At 39.4% G+C, this 20,544-nt stretch overlaps 2 protein-coding genes across 8 annotated transcripts in view; one reads left to right on the top strand and one right to left on the bottom strand.

Annotated features, from left to right (window-relative positions):
• Window positions 1-11,875, top strand: part of daw1 (dynein assembly factor with WDR repeat domains 1) — a 26,483-nt gene extending 14,608 nt beyond the window's left edge. For all 3 annotated transcript variants that reach the window (XM_054743412.1, XM_054743413.2, XM_015951773.3), the window contains exons 2-13: window positions 2,717-2,789; window positions 3,001-3,145; window positions 3,369-3,427; window positions 4,699-4,821; window positions 4,920-5,019; window positions 6,032-6,139; window positions 6,499-6,605; window positions 6,693-6,795; window positions 7,522-7,636; window positions 7,796-7,872; window positions 10,211-10,373; window positions 10,572-11,875. In XM_054743412.1, coding sequence (XP_054599387.1) covers window positions 2,717-2,789; window positions 3,001-3,145; window positions 3,369-3,427; window positions 4,699-4,821; window positions 4,920-5,019; window positions 6,032-6,139; window positions 6,499-6,605; window positions 6,693-6,795; window positions 7,522-7,636; window positions 7,796-7,872; window positions 10,211-10,373; window positions 10,572-10,606 — 1,208 coding nt within the window. In that variant the 3' untranslated portion in view covers window positions 10,607-11,875. The remainder of the gene's footprint in view (window positions 1-2,716; window positions 2,790-3,000; window positions 3,146-3,368; window positions 3,428-4,698; window positions 4,822-4,919; window positions 5,020-6,031; window positions 6,140-6,498; window positions 6,606-6,692; window positions 6,796-7,521; window positions 7,637-7,795; window positions 7,873-10,210; window positions 10,374-10,571) is intronic.
• Window positions 11,876-12,246: 371 nt separating this feature from the next.
• The window catches only part of sphkap (SPHK1 interactor, AKAP domain containing), a 204,942-nt gene continuing 196,644 nt past the window's right edge, over window positions 12,247-20,544 (bottom strand). For 4 of the 5 annotated variants that reach the window (XM_070543493.1, XM_054743401.2, XM_015951771.3 and 1 more), the window contains 5 exons: window positions 19,012-19,173; window positions 16,441-16,524; window positions 16,082-16,131; window positions 13,204-13,388; window positions 12,247-13,110 (listed from right to left, as the gene is read on the bottom strand). In XM_070543493.1, the coding sequence (XP_070399594.1) occupies window positions 12,961-13,110; window positions 13,204-13,388; window positions 16,082-16,131; window positions 16,441-16,524; window positions 19,012-19,173 (631 nt within the window). In that variant the 3' untranslated portion in view covers window positions 12,247-12,960. The remainder of the gene's footprint in view (window positions 13,111-13,203; window positions 13,389-16,081; window positions 16,132-16,440; window positions 16,525-19,011; window positions 19,174-20,544) is intronic. The other variant, XM_070543494.1, reaches the window with a different exon arrangement.

The raw sequence follows: 20,544 nt of genomic DNA on the forward strand, positions 1-20,544 counted from the left end.
AAGACATCAGCAGTTTTGTTAATTAATTCTTGTTTGTTAACACCTAAATGTTTTCTTTATAATTGTAATTTGTTAATAAAACATCATTTTATCTTTGTTTTGTAAAGAATGTGAAACTGCATAAAACCAACATCGGACTGACAAAAAATAGAACAGTTCTTATATGTGAAGCCACATCTGTTTGTATTAATGAGGAGTTTGTCTGTATATTTCCTTAGTTGTTATCTAAATACATTCTTTGACTCTAAATATTGCTTGGTGTCTTTCAATAAAGTTCTTATATTTTATTTTGCCCCATTTCATCAACATCAAGAGCTTTTGAGGGTCACAGTTTATCATTTGCTTATATTTTACATTTCCTTTAGAAATTCCAACATATTTTCTCCAAAAAGTGTTGATTTTTGGACTACAGGACTACAACCGCTAAGACCACCACCGCAAATTTGTTCTGACCAATCAGAATCATAACGTGACAACGTAACTTCCGTAAGCTTCATGTTCAGCCAATCAACTACTTTGACGTCATCGGCAGTCGAAGGACCCCGAGCCGATCCTGTACCGACACCGGTCTGAGATCAAGGCGAGCCATTACCACCCTACAAGATGTCTTCAGGACCATCGACGGAGCCTTGCTGAGGTGTTGCGTCAGTCCTGCTTCAACTTCCCACATCACTCTACCAGGTCGGAGTAAAACTTGTTGAACACTGGACATTTGTCAACTCTGGAGTTACTCATTTTGTGGAGTACATTGTGGAGTACATCCAGTGGAGTACATTGTTGATGGACAAACGGAGATTTTTCTGAATGCAAAGAATAAGAGTTTGAAAAGTTTTCTTTTGCCGTGTTGATTAACAGTTTGTACTTTAAAGGGTGCATAAGGTGTTGTTTCAAGGTGAAAGAAAACTTGTTGAAATCAGAACCAGAGAACTATATAAACCATGAACCGTGAATTGTTGAGCTTAATCCAGCTTTAAACTCAAGTTAGAGCAATTCAAAATAGGTTTACTTAGGAAATACTTCAAATTAGATGACCGGTCATAAAATTAACTTGAAAGATAGATTAAAGGAACTAAATCAAAACCTTTAGTTGGGCTCTAACCCAAAGAGATAAATGTTAAAAAAATAACAAATGTTATTCAGGGTCATTTCATCCAGCTGAAGTGATATTTCAGTGTTTGTCAACTGTCTGTTTGTTTTTGTATAATTGAATTGCCGGCTTTTCCATTTAAAGTTTTAGTCTCTGGCTCTTATTATTGTTGCTCACTATAGGGTGCCATTTGTAAAGTCAAACAGTCATAATCTAACAGCAATATTTTTGGTTATTTAGCATATCATAAGAGAAAAAATTGAGAGTTCACTTTTTCAAAGTCACATTTTCACCATGTTATTCATACATTTATAAATGTTAAAGTTTCCAAATATATATTTAGTTAGCAAGCTAAATATTTAATTTATAGTTAAATATTAATGTTGCAAACTAAATATTTAGCTGGGATCTAAATATTTTTTTGGGAAAATAAATATTTAATTCACTAACTAAATATTTAATTTACTAATTAAATATTTATTTTGGAACTAAATATTTAAATTGTAAATTAAATATTTAATTTGTAAATTAAATATTTATTTTCCAAAAAATATTTAGATCCCAGCTAAATATTTATTTTCCATGATGTTATTTAGCTCCACACTATATTTTATATTTTTGGGTCGGACTTAAATATTTATTTCCCAAATACAGATTTTGCAAACTAAATGTTTAGCTCCAAAATAAATATTTAGCTGGGATCTAAATATTTATTTCAGGAAATAAATATTTAATTTACAAATTAAATATTTAGTTCCAAAATAAATATTTAATTAGTACATTAAATATTTAGTTGGTGAATTAAACATGTATTTTACAAACTAAATATGTAGATCATACCTAAATATTTAGTTTGCAAAATAAATATTTAACTGCAAATTAAATATTTATCTTGCTAACTAAATATTTATTTGGAAACTTTAACATTTATAAATGTATGAATAACATGATGAAAATATGACTTCGAAAAAGTGAACTCCCAATTTTTTCTCTTATGATATGCTAAAAAACCAAAAATATTGCTGTTAGATTATGACTGTTTGACTTTACAAATGGCACCCCATAGCTCACCACTCCTCAGAACCTAGAACTGGCCCAATAGCTTAATTATCCTTGCTAATAGCGCAGGTGCTACAAAAACATTAAGCATGACATTGAGTTATCCTAGTGGCTCCAATAAGAGAAAGAAGCAGCTTGCTTCAAAAAAGCTTTTATCTTCACTTCCAAAAGTGACGTCATTTTTCTATGTAAACATCAAAAGGAAGTGGAAAAGGAAAGACGATGGAAAATGTTTAAAAGGAGGAAAACAGACCAAAATGGAAAATAGAAGAAAAAAAAAAGAAAGGCAAAAGCACATGAGCACTGACAGGAAGAAGAAAGCAGAGCAATTATTGAAAACACTCAAAGGGAGAAAGACAGGAAAAAAGAGGAAGACTAATAAAAAGTGAAAATAACTCATGTCAGAAGAGGGGAGAGCTTCACAAATCCAGTTAAAGATAAGATTGCTGAAAGTTTTGTGTAAGGGGCCCCATGTCTGTGTTCGCCTTGGGCCCCCAAATGACTAAATCTGCCACTGTATGTGTGTGTGGCTAGCTTAACCTACATTCTTAAAGGCTTCTCTTCCCGCAGGTATAATCCTGGAATATGAGAAAGGGGGATGTATGAGGACCAAATCTATTGACCTACTCCATTTGACTCCAGGGTGAGTTAGTCATGTCCTACAAAAGCAGATCTGTTCAGGAACATTAAAGCTCTCTTCAGCTGTTCTGATTAGAAAACCCTTCTTTACCGGGTAAAATCCTCATTGATAACAGGAACTATGTAACGTCATAACTTGGATGTAAAGAAAATTGCCCGTGGCCTATGTTTTCTATTCCAGCATGCTGTTAATGACAAATTTCCCCTCATTACAGAGCTAATCCAGATGAGTTGGCAGCAGAGATCCAGCAGTCAGAGTCTCTGATCACAGAATCCATGTCTGAACAAGTAAAAAAACTGGTCCTCCGACTGCAGGAGAAACAAGGCCAGCAGGACCACCACAGGTTCTGTTTCTGCAAGGTCAGGCTAAGATCTAACACGTCATTTATATGTAATAAAAACAACATATTCCATTAACAGACATTGACATCCAGGGTAACTGGGGAAAGCTAGAATTCATTTTTATTGTGAAATAAAGGCTGAATGTGTGTAAGATAATGAGTGGTGTGTATTCTGAGGCTGGTCATCTTTGAAGCTAAAATGACTTATTTTAATTTACTCGTCATTTTTTCCCCTCCATCAGGAGCTCAAAGCACACATACTACCGCTGACAAATGTTGCCTTTGACAAACACGGATCGAGGTGAGTCTTTTTGAAGCAGCTCACGCTGTCATGGTCTGTGTCTGCGTCTCACCTCATGTGTCTCCTTTTGTCCTCATTTGTCTCTAGGTTCTCCTTTTGTGTCTTCTAGCGCCCTCCTGTGTCTTTTCTGCATCTTCCTCATGTGTCTCCTGGTGTTCCCCATTTGCCCTCTAGGTTTCCCTCCTCAGACATCCCTCTCCCAGGTCCTGTGCCCTCTTGGCCCCCTCTTAGCCACGCCCCTGTAATTTCTTTCTGTAGTGTTTTCCTTTAGTGTCAGCTTCCCCTTGGAATATTAGTTATGGTTCATGCCTTCTGGTCTTTTGTTTTTCTCTTAGGTCATTTTCCTTTGTTACAGCCTTTCATTATTTAGTGTGTTTTTTCCCACCAGTGTTTTCTTCCTCCTCCCTGATTTAGTAATTGTGTTCACCTGGTCCCTCTCCCCACACACCTGCAATTCATCTCCCTCTCATCTTCCCAGTCTATATAAGCCCTGTCTTGTCTCTGTGTGGTTGTCGGTCCATTGTATTGTTGTCAGTGTGTGTTCGTGCTCTGTTTGAGCTTTTGTCTCCAGGTCTTAGTGAGCTTTTGGTCTCCAGGTTTTTGGTGCTCTAAAAGAGCTTTGGGTGTCCTGTTCTGGAGGACTTTTGGACTTTTGGCCTGCTGCCATATTGGATTACTTTTGTTCTTTCTAAATAAAAGGATTTTTACTTTTACCAACTTCTGCCTCGAGTCATCCTGGGTAATCTGCATATTTGGGTCCTAAACATCCCCGCAACGTGGCACACACTCACCAAGCCAGTATTGCACAAACACGGTTTTAATTCTTTCCCTAATAGCTGAGCATCAATATTAAAGAATAAATGTAACAGTTTATGGGAAGATCACCAGACTGTAAATTTACTACAAATGGAGATGGGATCATAAACAGATATCTCATAGAGAGACAGATTTTAAAAGAAAAGCATGTGCACAAAAAAAAGAAAAAAGAAACAATATTAGTGATTATACAAATATGATTCACAGTTTGACTTAAGCTAAGACAAGAATAAAATAACAATTTGAGAATGCAGCCTATTACAAAAGAGGACATATCTACTGTTAAGCATGGTGGAAGTTTTAGCATGGTGAGGGATGCTCAGCTGCCTTTATCTTTGTTCAAATTCAATTCAAAGATACTTTAGTAATCCCAGAGGGAAATTATCTGCCTTAATCTAACAATTCAAGTTTTGTGTTTGTTTATTGTTGCTTCATTTCTTTCTCTCGTTCTCCAGGTTTATTACAGGCAGCTATGACAGGACTTGCAGAGTTTGGGACACTGCGTCTGGGAAAGAGCTGCACATCCTAGAAGGGCACAGAAACGTAGTTTACGCAGTCACCTTCAACAACCCGTATGGGTAATGATCTGGAGAATATGAGAGCGTGTTTTCTTCTCTCTCTCTTATCCTGAGTGATCTTTAAAACAATGTTAATGTCTCACTTTATTCCCTCTTAGAGACAAGATTGCAACGGGGTCTTTTGACAAAACGTGCCGGCTGTGGTGCGCAGAAACGGGACGATGTTTCCACACGTTTCGAGGACACACAGCAGAAGTAGTATGTAAAGAAGTCTATTTTAACTTTATTTTATTTCTTAACCCTTTCCCGCACCACGGCCAATGCAGATGGCAGCTTTTGAGGTTTTCCTTTATTTGTGAGGAGGTGATGATTGTAGACCTGCACATAAGCCACCACATTTACTGTCTACCCACTGGCTGTGTAGTGAGTGACAATAATGTAATAACAAGTTGTCTTTTTTTGTCTAAATGTCCAAACATTTGTTGTCCACCTTTGTAGACATTTGAAAGAATCATTAAAAAGTCCCTGCTTAAACCATTTTGTGATGGAATTAGCATTTTACGTTTGCACCAGTTTCTGGTGTTAGCTAAAAAATAAAAAGTTAAATATGCATAAAAATAAAATATTAGCATTGGCCAAGACCCCACAGGAGGCTGGGTAATAAGAGTACAGAAAATAATTGACCTGCTTTAGTTTCACATTGAATGTTTTGACAGTGGAGGCAGTGGCGCCCCCAGAAAGTTTTCATGGGGGCTCAGTGAATATTTTAGGGCACACACCAAGTGTGGCAACTCAGGCATCATTTAGCCTTCAGCTGTGACAACATGCACCAACACATTTACCTCAAATTTAACAAACTACATTGTTTCAGTAAAAATAAACGTCTCAGTTATTTAAATTATTTTTAATTCTACATTTATTGTTTTAGCGTTTTAGAATCGTTTAATTTGCCCGTTGCTGTCTGAACAAAAAAAAAAGTTTATATTTCTTTTTTTTAAATGGTGAGCAGCATTGAGTTTATTTACTGGGTTTTATAATTATGCCGTGATAAAACAAGATGGTTTATTTGAACATGAAAATTGTTTATGTAAGTAGGGTAGGCCCTCGCTGGGGAGCCAGTGGGGTGGCCAGCCATTTTCCAGTGGGATAGGGGCCTTGGCCACCCCTGGCCACCTTTTGGGGACACCAGTGATTTGGAGCCTTACTTTATTCGAAATTATAGGAAAATTCAGCAAAAGAAAATGTAAAAACATAAATTTGTGTTGTGTAGGTTTGCTTGGCGTTCAACCCCCAGAGCACATTGGTGGCAACAGGCAGCATGGACGCCACTGCCAAGCTGTGGGATGTGGAGAGTGGGCAGGAAGTGGCCACCCTGGCTGTGAGTTTGAAGTCCTCGGAATTCACTTTTTTATTTTCTGTAGCTGGATTATGACTCATGTAGATCTATTGTATAAATATTAGTTATTAAACTGCCTAATAACCCCCTTTGGGCCATACTGAGTCTGGTATGCACACTGATTGTGTGATTGGTTTGCTGGTTCAGTCTCTGAGAAGTTATGCAATCCTCAAGCTTTATTATCATTAGAAAAAAATCAGGCTAGACTCAAAGTTTAGCTTTACTTTTCTGATGTTTGTTTTCAGTTTATTTGCAGTCAAAAGCAGAGAAAATATAAAAAATATGTAAGAAAACACAATAATTCAATGATTCTCGTGTTTCCTTCTTTCCATTTGTTCCAGGGACACACAGCAGAGGTCCTCTCGCTGTGCTTCAACACACTCGGCAATCTTCTTGTCACCGGCTCATTTGACCACACTGCTGCCGTGTGGGATGTTGCTTCCAAAAGGTTCTGGATCTTGGATACTCATTACTAACAGGGATCCTGATTACGACACTGTAGTTAAATTCTTTTTTTTTTCTGTTTGCATCTTAGACGAGTTTACACTCTGATTGGTCACATGGGAGAAATAAGTAATGTTCAGTTTAACTGGGATTGCTCCCTCATAGTATCTGGTTCCATGGATAAAACCTGTAAGGTGAGCTCTACGACTCAGAAGTGCGTGTTTACACTTTTTGTATACTTACTCAGCAATGTCTCACATCACTGGAACCACTTTGGTATAAAATAAGTTGTTTGTTTCAAATTTACTGCGAAAGGAACAGCTCGTCGCACGTCCTCTCTCTTGTCTTTAAGGTTCCTGTCACTTTAGGGGGAACAATTCTAATCAAATTAGTTAATTATGCCAAGATGACTCATGCTCACAAGTAGAAATTATCCACTTCACGGCTCATGCTTAAGGGCTGCAGTGGTTGAAATAAAGCCGTCCCTGACAGCCAGCAACAACATGAAAGCATATATTTTAAGACTCACATGTTTAGGTGTGTATTTTTTTGTCCTTATCTAACTTCTGCATGATTGAATTTCATCGTGAGTTTCACTGCATAATTTTACTAAAACCAGCTTTTAAATTAAAGGGATGCAGCTAATCCTTAACTTTAATTTCAAACAGGCATCAGATACATTATTTTAAAAACAATGCAGTCAATTTAAACCGATTATAACCAAAGCTTGTAGGATTGTCCATTCTAAAAAGGAGACTACTGCACAAACCTTTACATTTAATTTGGACCTAAACTTGATATGAAAAAAGGTTATTTTGTTTAATTCATGCAGAACTGTTAACTTTTCTGATGCGTTTGAAGCACATTCTGACCCTGATGAAGAAAACAACTCAATAAAGCTGACTTGTGCATGTTTGCAGTTGTGGGAGGCCGTCAGTGGGAAGTGTGTAGCCACCCTAGTTGGACACACACAAGAGGTGTTGGATGTGTGTTTTGATTTAAGTGGTCAACTCATTGCTTCTGCTTCTGCTGACGGTAAAGATCCATCCTTATTATTACAGTTAGTGTTCTTTACAGACAGTCTCTCTTTTGTAGTACTATTGTATTTGTGTAATACTTAAAATTAGGATTCCTGGAAACAGAATCTTTTCATACGTGAAAATGTAAAAGAAATCCTCGCTGTCCCTCTTTTAGGTACAGCTCGAGTGTTTAGTGCACCCACACATCAGTGTCTGGTGACGCTAAAGGGCCATGGCGCAGAGATCTCCAAGGTACGCCAGCGAAACTCAAACAGCTATCCCAACACAGTCACGCTATGTTTAGCTGCTTTGCTATAAATTATTGCATGTAACAGTAAATTTAGTATTACGTTAATATTGATTTAAAAATATTTGCAATGAAATGTTTTAAATTTTGATCATTACTGAAACACAGGTATAATTAAAAAGGTTTCACTAATAATACTGGTATTTATGGATGTTAGATATCATCGCTCTAACATTAATATCAACTGTAAAATGTCATTTCGGAACATATTGGTATTGTTTTCAGTCTCTTTTTAAAACACATATTAGACATCAAAGCTACTTCTCTTTCTCAGAATGATAACACATGACAGATCTGAGGTAAGGTTTCTGAGATATTTTAGCACAACTTGTGAAGTAGAAATTTGCACTGTGTAGTGAATCTACGCTGTCCTCACAGCGGATAGCTACATGTAGCTAAGCAGCTAACAAACAACTACAAAACAAGAATCTTCACCCAAGGTTTGATTTTCTTATCTGAAGGTCTTCGTATGTGGTTTTTTTTCCCACCAAAGCTGCAATATACAGACAAAAAACTAATGCATTACTAAGTAATAAATACATCGTCACTTTTCCTATTACTAACTTAAATTGAAGTAGTAATTTTAGCTGTTTTCTGTGGTCTTAAACCATCAATTTGACTTTTTACCTCTGGTCTATAAACTAGTGTTACACGTAAAACCCACAGCGGAAAAACAACTCTTTACCTGGTGTTACGTTGCTCTGTGAAGCCAAACCGACTGAGACCTGTGTGTAATTTGCTTTAGTCTAGCCTTGTTTCGACCCTGTTCTATAATGAAACTGATTTGCCACCATTTGCTATTCATGAGCGTGTTTCCTTCTGGATCTGGCTCAGAGGGGTTTGGGTTCTCTGGATGTGTTTACTGAAACACAGAGTGAGTTAATAAATAGTCTGGATGGTGGATGATCCCACAGGATTATGACTCTAATCTCTCCCTTAGAGGACACTTCTCCCCCTCCCCTGCACACTCTTTTTCACCCTTTTTCAGATTTTTTACTCCCCTTTCTAGTTTACTATCTATTTCTCTCTGATTGCATTATGTCTTAGTGCCACTTTGCACCAGTCCACCTTGATCCTCCGTTATCATATAAAATGTTCATGCACTGCTAACAGAATTGAAACCAATGCTTTTATGTTATATAAATAAAAGAAACTTGAATTGAATTGACTTGCTTTAACATGTCAGGAATTTACAAGATCTTTAATTTTGTAATTTTGTAATAGCTGCTTGTTGCTGTAATCATTCCCATCTTGGATCCTCCATTAGCTTTTTTCTTAAACATCAGGCCTAAACTCGATCTTCTTCATTAGATTTATTGCCTACAGTAACTTCAAATGTGAAAGGAAGAAATTCAGATGTTTACAGACCCTTGTGTAATAATTTATATAATAAATCTGATCATCTAATCTAATCCACTTTACATAAACTAGACTGTGAGGATCGGAGTAATATAATTTCCCTCTTAGCACACCAGGTTACACAGTGCCCACCATTAGCTGACAGTTATAAAACTACAGATGCAGATTTTATGAAATCATGACAAAGGTTTTGTCCTGTTGGATTTTTAAGAACGCGTAGCCACAACCTCGTCAACAAGAGGCTCCAGTCAGAGAGATTAATCACAGAAGCAGATATTAAATTTATAAATTTACTGGGAGGCTTAACTTGTGTCCATTTAAATCGACTCATGCACGAGTATTTGTGTGGTATCTGCAATAAAACAACGGCAAACACCATGAGTTAAATGCACAAAAGCTAATAAAGCCATGCTGCTAACTCTGTTCCATCACAGCATGCTACGTTAGCATACCTAGCTCAACAACACATAGCAGTAGCCTCACTCGGTTAACTCAAATGAGAATTGCCTTAACTACCACTGGAATGGTTATTTACACTTTAGCAGAACACTGGTGCGGTGAACCTGTAACATCACCTGACACTGCCCTTTAGTGGGAAATCAGCACACCAAAAGTGAAACGTTACTAGAGTTTGGGAACATTTGGGGTCACGAGGAAGCAAATTACATCTGTGTGCAGCATAGTAGCTAAAAGCAGCATCACCCTGTTTGGTTCTGACCCGGCGTTCTAGCTGACTGCTTCCTAAGGATCTCAGAGCCCTGTTGGGTGTATATACAGGAAGGACTATTGAAACACTGTTGAAAGTGCTTTAAATTGCCTATGTCCTTGCATTTTTACCCCCATTCTCTTAGATTCAGCACACCGTTGCTCATGTAGAACACACTTACCCCTGAATGAGGTTAACGTTATATTTTATCTCCATAGATCTGCTTCAGCCCTCAGGGCAGCAGAGTCCTGACGGCCAGCTCAGACAAGACGGCCCGTCTGTGGGATGTTCATTCCGGAGCCTGCCTTCAAATCCTGGAGGGCCACACTGACGAGATCTTCTCCTGCGTCTTCAACTACGAGGGTGACACCATTATTACAGGTATCCATGGAGACAGCACATCTGACTGCCACATGTGAATCTGACAACCTTGCGTCTTGTGGTAAAAATGTAAGGCCCTGAGGGGTAAATACATTTCTCCACACCTGATGCTGCAAGTGTTTAATTGCAAATGCTAAGGAAACGCATGCAGCTGCGTCCTTCTGTGCAACCACCTTTTTGTGTTTGTTCTCCCTACAGGCAGCAAAGATAACACATGTCGGATCTGGTACTGACCCTTCCCAAGACCCATCAGAGGCTCAGGCGCATCAACACCACAGTTTTGGACATGGGTCACTTTGAATAAACAAAAATAAACATGTTTATAAACTCACACAGCTCCTTAGCTATGTGCAGTTTGCAAACACTTAAAGCTACAATGGTAAATTTGGAAGCTTATTTTCATGCCTCTTAACAACATTCTACTGTGATATAGCTATAGACGTGTTGTGCAGATTAAAAGTAAATAAAATGGAAAAAAATAATGAAAAAAGTTGTTCTCTCACATTTGTCTAAAAACCACCATCAATAACACTTTTCGGTCCAAAATCAACAATTGGCCCATTTGGTTGTTTGAACCACTGGACTTCCCTGGGTCCTCCATTATCAAACACTCACATATTTAGCAGCACAACACCACTGGTGTGAGAGGATCTCCGCTCAATAATATCAGGGGAGGAGAAACAGCCGGCTGCTACTTCAACTTTAGGGCAAACTACCAGAGTCACAAAAAGAAAAATACCATTTGATGTCACAGAAAACAAAAAACATTTGAACTTGGAAAACGGTGACTGGTGTTTAGCATCATTTCGTTTCCTTTGGCATTGTGGGCTCCAGGTTCCGATGGAAGCATCTTAGGGAAGATACCCGAGGGGAGGGGAGAGCGTTTCGTGGCTGAGTTTGCCTTCAAAACCTAGCTTGATTGCAGGTTTGCTATAACAGCTTTAACATTACTTGCTAATGTCTGAGCTGAAACAAAACACTTGGATCAGGCACAGCGGTGGAGGAATGGGGTTGGGCTTGAAGCCATGATGTCAACCATGAGACCCACCGCACACCAGAGCCAAAGTGTAAAGGAGTATCATGCAATAATGCAAAGGAGTCGAAGAGAAGCATCATGGCTGAAAAAGACGAGTAAAGTGCTGCAATAGTTTCTTATGAAGAAGCTGTGTTGAGGATTTTGGAGAGCAGAGATCAAAGCGTTTGACCTGAAGCAAAAATGTAAAAAAATGCAAAAGTGGGCCAGCATTTCTCCACAACAATCTGAGAAATGGAAACTGCACAATATTTAAGCACGCTACTGCAAAAGGGGATTTGATCAACTATTGCCATATATAGCTATTATATGATCACTTTTTATTGTTTATCTAATGTTTAATGTGTAATATTTACCAAGGTCAACAAATCAGACGATGTTTATGAAAAATCGTTTCAACAGGTATGTTTTCTGAACAATAAATTCAACAAGTGTTTCTCTAATAAATCATCTGTATCTTTCACTTTAACTGCCTTGTGAGTTTTTACTTCTTCATTAAACTTCTCTGAAGGGTGTTAGTAATATTCTAAGATTTTGTGGCTATTGCACACAAACTTGAGTTGCTTTAGTGGAGACATCAGTGTAATTCTGTTCTTGTGTTTCCAAAACAAAAACAACAAAACGGCTGTTTAAAACTGGATCACCACTGATTACTAGAGCAGAAAAACTAGCCGCTGCACAGACACAGATCAGCTACAAGTAAAGATCTGATTTGATATTCTTCTCCGGTTTGATAAAAGACTACACACTCTTCACATCACAGAAATTTATTGATGTCAAAAGAGAAATACATTCAGTTCTACTGTGACCGTTTATAGCTGTAGGGTGTGCGCCCCCCCCCCCCCCCCCCCCCCGGATGCTGATGCAAGACCAGTTTACCACTAAGTAGAGAAATAGACAGACTAGATCCACATACAAATTCAACATTACAAATCTTACTTTGCCGTTTGGACAGAGTAAAAGCTAAAGAGAGCAGTCCACTACACCAAGGTGCAACAGTTCCAAATCTACAGTATTTACAAAACAGCTATCCAAAATAATCACTTCTCAAGAAAACGGTAAGAAACATCACAGGAATGTCAAAATAGTCACAAGAAGGTAGTACACTGCCCAGTGAGGACGACAAGAACTTGGACACTTTGCTTAATTCAAGCAAATTTACACATCTGAGTGGAAAGAACAACAAAGTGGCAGATTTTCTGTTTTTCAGCAGTTTATAACAAGTTTAGACATGTAAGGAACATTTAACCTGATTTTCCTATTTTCTGATAGTTTTTGGATTTCTGTGTGTTCATTTGGAATAAATAAATGCATGATTTGATTGTAAGAATCTTTATTCTGAACGGTTAGCTTTAAGTTTGTGCACAGCTCATTAGAGATACAACATGCTGGAGTTAAAGGGAGACTCTATGAATCATGGCTACAAACTGACAAACCTTCAAGAACCAGGTGAGTGAGACACCTGTTGTGATGAGATGGAGGTGAATGCTTTTACGGATGGATTCCAAATATACTATGGTCTTTCTGTCTGCAGATGGAGGACGTTATTGAGTCCTAAAGGATGTCCAAAAGCCAGTCAAATAGGCTGGCCTGGATAGCCTGTCCCGCCTCTTCCTCGTGAAGCTTGCAGAACTGAACCACGGCGCTGAAGAGGTCCTTGATCCGCCATGCCTTCTGAGCCATCAGGTGGACCACCCTCTGAAACTGAGATAAATTACATCAAATCTAAAAGTTTAACATAAAGAACTTCTGTTTGAAAGAGTGTATCATCAGCTTCAACAGCTCGCATGTCCACACCTTTACCACTTTCTTCTCTTTGGACTTCCTGAAGTAGAGAGCAGGAAGTCCTAATTCAGAGGCAGCAATCCACTGCAGGGCCACTCTGAGCTCAGAGTCCATACGCTCCTGCTCCAGGTTGCAGTTTACCACCAAAAACTGCCTCAGGATGCTGCTGCCACCTGCTGAAGGTCCTGCAGGGCTCTCTGAAACATCAAAAGCGCAGAGATACACTACAGCTCATCATTCAACATCAAAATAGTATGGGACTGCAGAAATAATTCTCTTTTTATACTCTGGCATTAAAAGTAATACCTAATACTGCAACATATTGAGTTTCATAAGAAATAATCTAACTTTTGATCATCTTAAACAATTAAACAAGAACTTATTTTTTGGTTAAAACCATCAACTACTTCTTTTTTCCAACATTTCAGTTCATTTCAAGTTGTAGTTTTTCCCTTAAAACAAGAGCCTGGTTTACTACTGTAGTTTGCTGGATATTAATCAGCAGAAAATATTTCTAAACTTTTGTTCTCACGTCTTCCAGTGTTGGGATCAGTATTAGTGAGACGGCTTGGAGACTGTGTGATTACATTTTACTTTAAGCAGATTTCTCACCACAAATTACAAATGGGAGTTAAAGAAATAAGAATGCAGCTCATGTAGAAATGTTTTTTGTTGCAAATTAAATAGAACTGATGTCTGGGTTGAAGTGGTTTAAACAATAAATCTTGCAAAGTGAAAGCAGAGATGATTAATGACCAATTTCACTCATGTTCGGTGCATTTGCTGCTACATTTGCTCTCTAGTAAAAATGAGAGTCAATCATTGTTGGGGATAAAATACTCTGGCGCTCCTGTTTCAGGAAGTGGAAGTAAGTCGGACGAAGGGGAGCAGAACAGGACAGGATTTAGAGTATTGCTCATTATTATTTCCTGATATTTGGACATGTCAACTCTATTGGCTAACAGCAATCTGACTTTACCACTGACTCCAATTACTTTGCACTGTTGATTTTTTTATCTCAGCTAATAACTCAAGCCTGAAGGAGTTCTACTGTGTGGTGGAGTTGCTAATGCTAACCGTTAGCTGAGATGTGCTCTGCTCTCTACTGGACGCTAAACCAACAACCCCCAGCCCGAGCCAAGATGGCTGAGTCCATGAATGCTAATTTCCACTGTGACGTAGATCTGACTGGCTTTTCTAATCCGAATGTTTTCCATCAGCAGCAAATGCAGAAAATAGAGATAGAAGACTATTTTCACATTTAGCCTGCATGTTAAACTCAGCAAGATCAATCATAATGAAAAATAATGAGTAAAAAAAGTTTTCTTGATGAACTTGCCATTTAAAAATGGCAACTATTGGAGTTGACGAAGCAGAGCTCATTGAACTTCTTTGTAAAAGCAGATTTTAACTAAATAACAAGCATCTAGTCAGAATGTAACTGGGCTGTGATAACGTGCCAACAGGATGGTAGTTTTCAAACATTCTTATAACATCTGCAAGGGTTCTTTATTTTTCAAGTGAGCAGGACCCAGCTCTTGTGTGAGATGAAAGTCAAAGAAATGTTAGACAGGTCACCAAACAAACCTACTTTGTTATAAAATGAGGGAAGTTGTAAACTATTTGAAACAAAAATAACATGTGTGACTAAATTGCAACAAGAGAATCGGCTCAACGTTAAAGATTTGTTTTGTTGTCATATATAGAAAGTGTCCCAAAAAGACAATTCTGTCTTTCCAATGAGTCACCAGCAATGAGACCAGCAAAATCCTGACAAAGTAAAGAATGTTGCATTGCTAACCTTTTTATGGTAACTAGAAAAAACACAAGAATCCTTTACTACACACTTATCCAAAGGGCTTTTGAATGAAGGCAACTAGACTTTGGTTTTGTTCAGCTTCTCATCCGAGGAGCTTTGTCAATTCTGACTAGAATATGGGAGGGTCAAGCTTATAAACTGTAGTTGTCTGTTGTTGCTTAACTCATTCACTGCCATTGACGAGTCGACTGAAGTCGTCATTTTTGATCCAACCGTTCACTGCCAATGACGACTATAGTCATTTGCATTTTTTTACTGTTTGGGCATCGGAACGAGCCCCGGCGCCTAGAGAACAAACATCTCAGCTCTGAAGCCGATCTTCAACCCCATGCGTCACACGTCACATGATCAGGAAGCAGAAAATCCATGTGTTAGGATCATGAAAGAACGGATAACGCTCAAAACACGCGGATTCTTCCTGATGTAAGAGGTGAGTTTCCGCTTTGTTTTGGTTGTTCTGGCGTCGACATCATCCTAGCGCGCAACCTTCTGTCACTCTTAAAAAAACAGTAAAAACAGCGAGAAATGCTGGCAGCGAAGGCCTTTAGCAATCAGGAAACGTCTGGCAGCGAATGAGTTAAGGAGCAGAAACTACTGAAGGTGAAAAAGTACACATTCTGGACAGAGAAGATAGATGGTTTGAGAGAGGAGCAAAATAAGCTATCCATGGCAAATAGGAAAGACTTACATAAATAGAAGAGGCAGCCTCAGGTTTCACCTTTCCAGCACCTTTAATGCAGGTTTAATCCTTAAACAGTTTCAGTCTAGGTCACATCCTCCTGCATCTAATCAAAACAACCCTTCTAATACAATAGAGCATAATGACAGAAACAACTCCTCATGGGTTAGGAGGAGGGGTATTCATAGGTAGTTTCTGCTCCTTAAGCAACAACAGACAGCTACAGTTTATAAGCGTGACCTTCCCATTATCCTGCCAGAATTGACAAAGCTCCTTGAATGAGAAGCAAAATGTCTTCAAGAATCTAAAGAAGTCCAGTTGCCTTCATGTGAACCTTTTGGATTACCATGACCTGGATGACTGAGAACCTTCACCAGCTTAACTACACTTACCATGAACATTAGCTTTGGCTCCTGCCGAAGATATTTCCTCAGTCACTTCGCTGTGAGGAGATAAACAGTAAAGAGTCAAGGTTACGGCAACATTCACTGTAAGGCAGTGTTTAACACTTCAGGTGATGCATTTGCTCAGTTTCTTGTAGTTTCTCATGTAGCAAAAGCTATGCAAAGGCCAAAGATTTAGATAGGAATGCATACAGATTCAAATAGGACAAATGTTGCAATAATAAAACAATGTTTGCACTAGTACACCACACATATCTGTCCACCATGTCCGAGGGTGAGAACACAAAAACAACATGCGATCTGCAGTTTTTGTTCAAATAAACAACCCTGATGGACGTGGATCATACCTGATGACTGTGCTCTGAGTAGGGACTTCTGAAAAAGCATCCAGGTCGGTAAGACCCAGGCTCGATGTGCTACTGGTACCATTGCTGCAATAAAAAAAATAAAGGAAGAGGCCATGTCACGGTCTATGTATGTTATAAAAAGAACAGGATGAAAGCAAAAGATCAGAGGGATGCACACTAGTTAGCTAGCTTATGGTTAACATGTAAAGGAGCAGCTGTAGCACAACTGGACGTTTAAAGCTGGAGCGGCTGCTAAATACTGACCAGCAGTGAGCTTGTCTGAATATGGGGATGAGAAGATCTGGAGATAGTTTGGGTGGGTAGGGTGGATAGGCCCTCATGTTACGGCATGGGTTCGGGATGAGGTGAGGTTAATGCAGCACTTGCAGGAGCAGCAGTTTCTATGGGGGTGCTATAACAACCAAATATCACTGCTACACAAAACGTCTCAAACTATCAGTAAACAGCTTCAGAAGCATGTGAACAAGCAGTTAAATATTTAGGGATGTCCCGATACAATGTTTTTCACTTCCAATACGATACCGATATCAATCCGATATATCAGCAGAAATCATACATACTTTTACGTATTTCATAGTGTGGAATGTACGTCTAAAGTTTCAGTTTCACACACTGCAAAAATCCTCGTGCAATGTTTTGTGATCCTGCTTCAAATGAAACCACGATGAGGTTGGACGTATTCATCTTCCCCGGTTCTGTTCCACCACAGGAAACTTGTACATGACAAGTGTTGCACTGAACCAAACGGTCTTTTTCGGACTTTAATGAAAAAAATACAGCCACATGGCCAACATTGTTCCTTGCTGCTTTGCTAGCACACACTGTTCTGATCACGTAGACGTTGCATGCTGGATCTGGGCGCAGCTGGATAGAATTGCTGGACTGGAATTTGAAGCGGAACAAACTGCTAATATCGGAGGTTTGTGATGCAGTCTGATATATTCCGATACAGTGTTTCTGGGCCGATATCGATATCGGAACGGGACATCCCTATAAATTATGTCAGGACATTTTAGGCCATTACTGAAGCATTACGTTTTTATGCAACAAGACTTATGTTATCAGCTTGTTCCATCTTTATATGCAAATTTGATAAATCAGAGAATGTAGTGATGAATGTTCTCATCTGAACACTTGGTATGCAACACCACAGCCCTGTACCACTGCAGCATATTAGCATAGCTCGGTTCCACTGCAGAGTTCGAGACGGGTGAGTTGGGCCGCTGTTTTTTCTGTCCCAAATATAAAACCGGTATAAGACCTGGACCGCACCACTGACGGTACTTTCGTGGCCGCCTTCTGTTGTAGGTCCATATCTTTGTGGAGCAGTATGGTTAGGGACAGAAAAAATACTATGTCATTACAAACAAAACAAACCTCTGAGTTCCGTTGTTTCTATTTTCATTAGTTGCACACCGATGTGAGAAAATGCCAGTAGGTAGCAGCAAGGTTTGATCAGCTTCAGAGCTCCGCATATTCCTCACCATTGTTGTGTGAGTCCAAACTCAGGACGAGCTAGGTGGTTCGGTAAGAAACGCACGTTTTTAAACAAGTTTCTCAGTGAATGACAGCCAAAGGGTTCGATAAGAAGTCGGAATGGTGTCGGGCCAAGCTGAAGAAATTGAAAGCCCAATATAGAAAAGGATAGAAACAACCGGAGTGGAAACGGGAGACATACATGGAGGTGTTACGATGCGCTGGAGGCTATTTATAGCCACAGACCAGCAAACTGAGGCAGCGAGGCAAGCCTGGACTCAGATCGCAAGTCACTTGTTGTCATGATCCGCCCCGGCCTCCCTGACTGTGTCTCTCCTGCCCTGATTAGCCTTATTTTTCTCACCTGTCCCTCATTACTCTGCCCATGTGTTCCTGATTCCCTTGTGTATTTATACCTCCCTCCTTGTTGCTGTCTTTGTCGGTTCATTGTCGTTTGTGCATGTTCGTTTGTCCTGTTACTCCCAGTCTACGATTAAACATCTTTTTATTTTTTCATCCGTTTGCCTGCTCTTCTGCCTCCTGAACACCACCACCACACATGGTCTGCCATCTCCACCCGCAGAACATGACACTTGTGGCGCCTTTAGGTAAGCATTTTTTTTTTGTCTTTAGCTCTGCAGACCATTTTTGCAGCACAAAAATACGAAATAGTTGCACAATTTATTTATAAAATGGTGCATAATGCACGATGGTACATTTATCCCCACCTGCCAACATGAGAGCCCAAACTGTCATAGAAAGTTTTACCGATATTGCAGACCCATACAGGTCCATGTTGGCCAACGCGCACCCGCCCCATCCCGTCTTGAACACCACAGTGGGACAGAGACTTTAGAGCTGGTCTGGGACGCAGGCAGGGTCAAGTCCTGTATGATTTTATTTGGAATGAGCTCTTTGCTAAACACTAGCTGGTGTTGGGTACTGCAGCAGCAGCAGCAGCAGCAGGACGATGGCTGGCACGTAACACAACTGTCAGTAGCAATGGACCAATGAGTGGGGTGAGGGTGGGAGCAGCAGCATTTGGAGCAGCATCGAGGAGCAATAGTTACTGACCCCTCACTCAGCTGGATAAAACTACTGGTCTCCTCGTGGGGGTCATCTTCAGGGGTTACATGAGACCAGCTCCCCATGCTCTCTTCACTGCTAGCACTCATTGAACGCTTGTCCCTCTTCACTACTGCAGCCACCGCCGCAGTCGACCTGTCCCTCTCACTGCTGGGGAGAGCAAACCGCAAGATGCACAATGTCTGCTGCAACTCTGGGGATTGTTCCCACAGATTCACTTTTTATGTATAGAAGTTTGTAAAATGATGAAGCATTAAAAACAACGGGGTGAATTACACACGAATTACACACATTACGTTCTTATAAACCTCAAACCTGTGAAAATTGAAATGATTGAGCGTAAATTAAATCAAGAAAATAAACAAAAAAAACCCCTCATTTATTTAAATATCTTATAAGAATCAGCAAACCATATTACTCATGGGTACCGCTGTGTTCCGAAGTGTTTTCTTTTTTCTTTTTACTTATTAAATTAAGTCATAATTAGATGTTTGAGGGCTGCCATCCTCAACAATTCAAGAGGGAAATCAGGTTTAATTGAACAGGCGAGTGATTGAGTCCTACTCTCACACAAGGGACTAGCAGTTGCACTCCACTTGCTTCTGGATTACAGGTTTTGTGAAGTGAACAGAAGCGTGTCTTGTGACTCTGGAGGCCAGCGAGACTGACAGCTTTTGCTTTCACTTACCGTTAAACGCAGCGTATTTAGAGAATCTTTACTGAAAAACACATAACACAACTGGATAAAACTTTTCATTTGTCTTCATTTCAAGATATTAAAATTAATTATTTATTTTCATTTTCCAACAATCTATGTTTTGTCATTTCATCAAAATGACGAACAGCTAACACATAACAAAACGGACATAAGTTAGGGACAAGTTATGATTATTTCACTTTCTTTGTCTACGTTTAAAACGACCTGGAGTAAACCTGCTGGATGAGGATAGGAACTAGCTTTTAGGCCAGTTTCTACTTTTGGAACTTCTGGGTAGTTTTACTGGAACTTTGCGGCATGCGTGTGTCTATTTCACTGAACTTGCTCGAAAAGACCATTTTCTGGGTCATACGTAGTAGCTGAAGTGTGGTAGGTACTCACAAAAACCCGCTAGACTAGAGTGAGACTTCTGGTTAATCCACGCTGATTGGATGTACAGTTGGTACGGAAAGTGTTCAGACCCCACCCCCCTCCATTTTTCACTCTTATTTATATTGCAGCCATTTGCTAAAATCAATTAAATAGATTTTTTTCCTCATAAATGCACAAACAGCACCCCATATTGACAAAAAAACGTAGAATTTTAGAAAGTTCTGCAGAGTTTTTAAATAAGTATCAGTGATGTCACTCATTGCCGAAGAAGTGGTCATTCATTAAGAAGTCCTGAAAGAGCTCATTTTGTATTGAGACACAACAGCCGAGAAGACAGAGCTGTCGTGTTTCCTGATCACTCCCCCCCCCCCCCCTCTTCCCAAAAATTTCCCAGAGCTCCTAAAGTGGAAACACGCTGATTGTCTCTACCC

Source organism: Nothobranchius furzeri, chromosome 13 (genome assembly GCF_043380555.1).
Source record: "Nothobranchius furzeri strain GRZ-AD chromosome 13, NfurGRZ-RIMD1, whole genome shotgun sequence".
Lineage (NCBI taxonomy): Eukaryota > Metazoa > Chordata > Actinopteri > Cyprinodontiformes > Nothobranchiidae > Nothobranchius > Nothobranchius furzeri.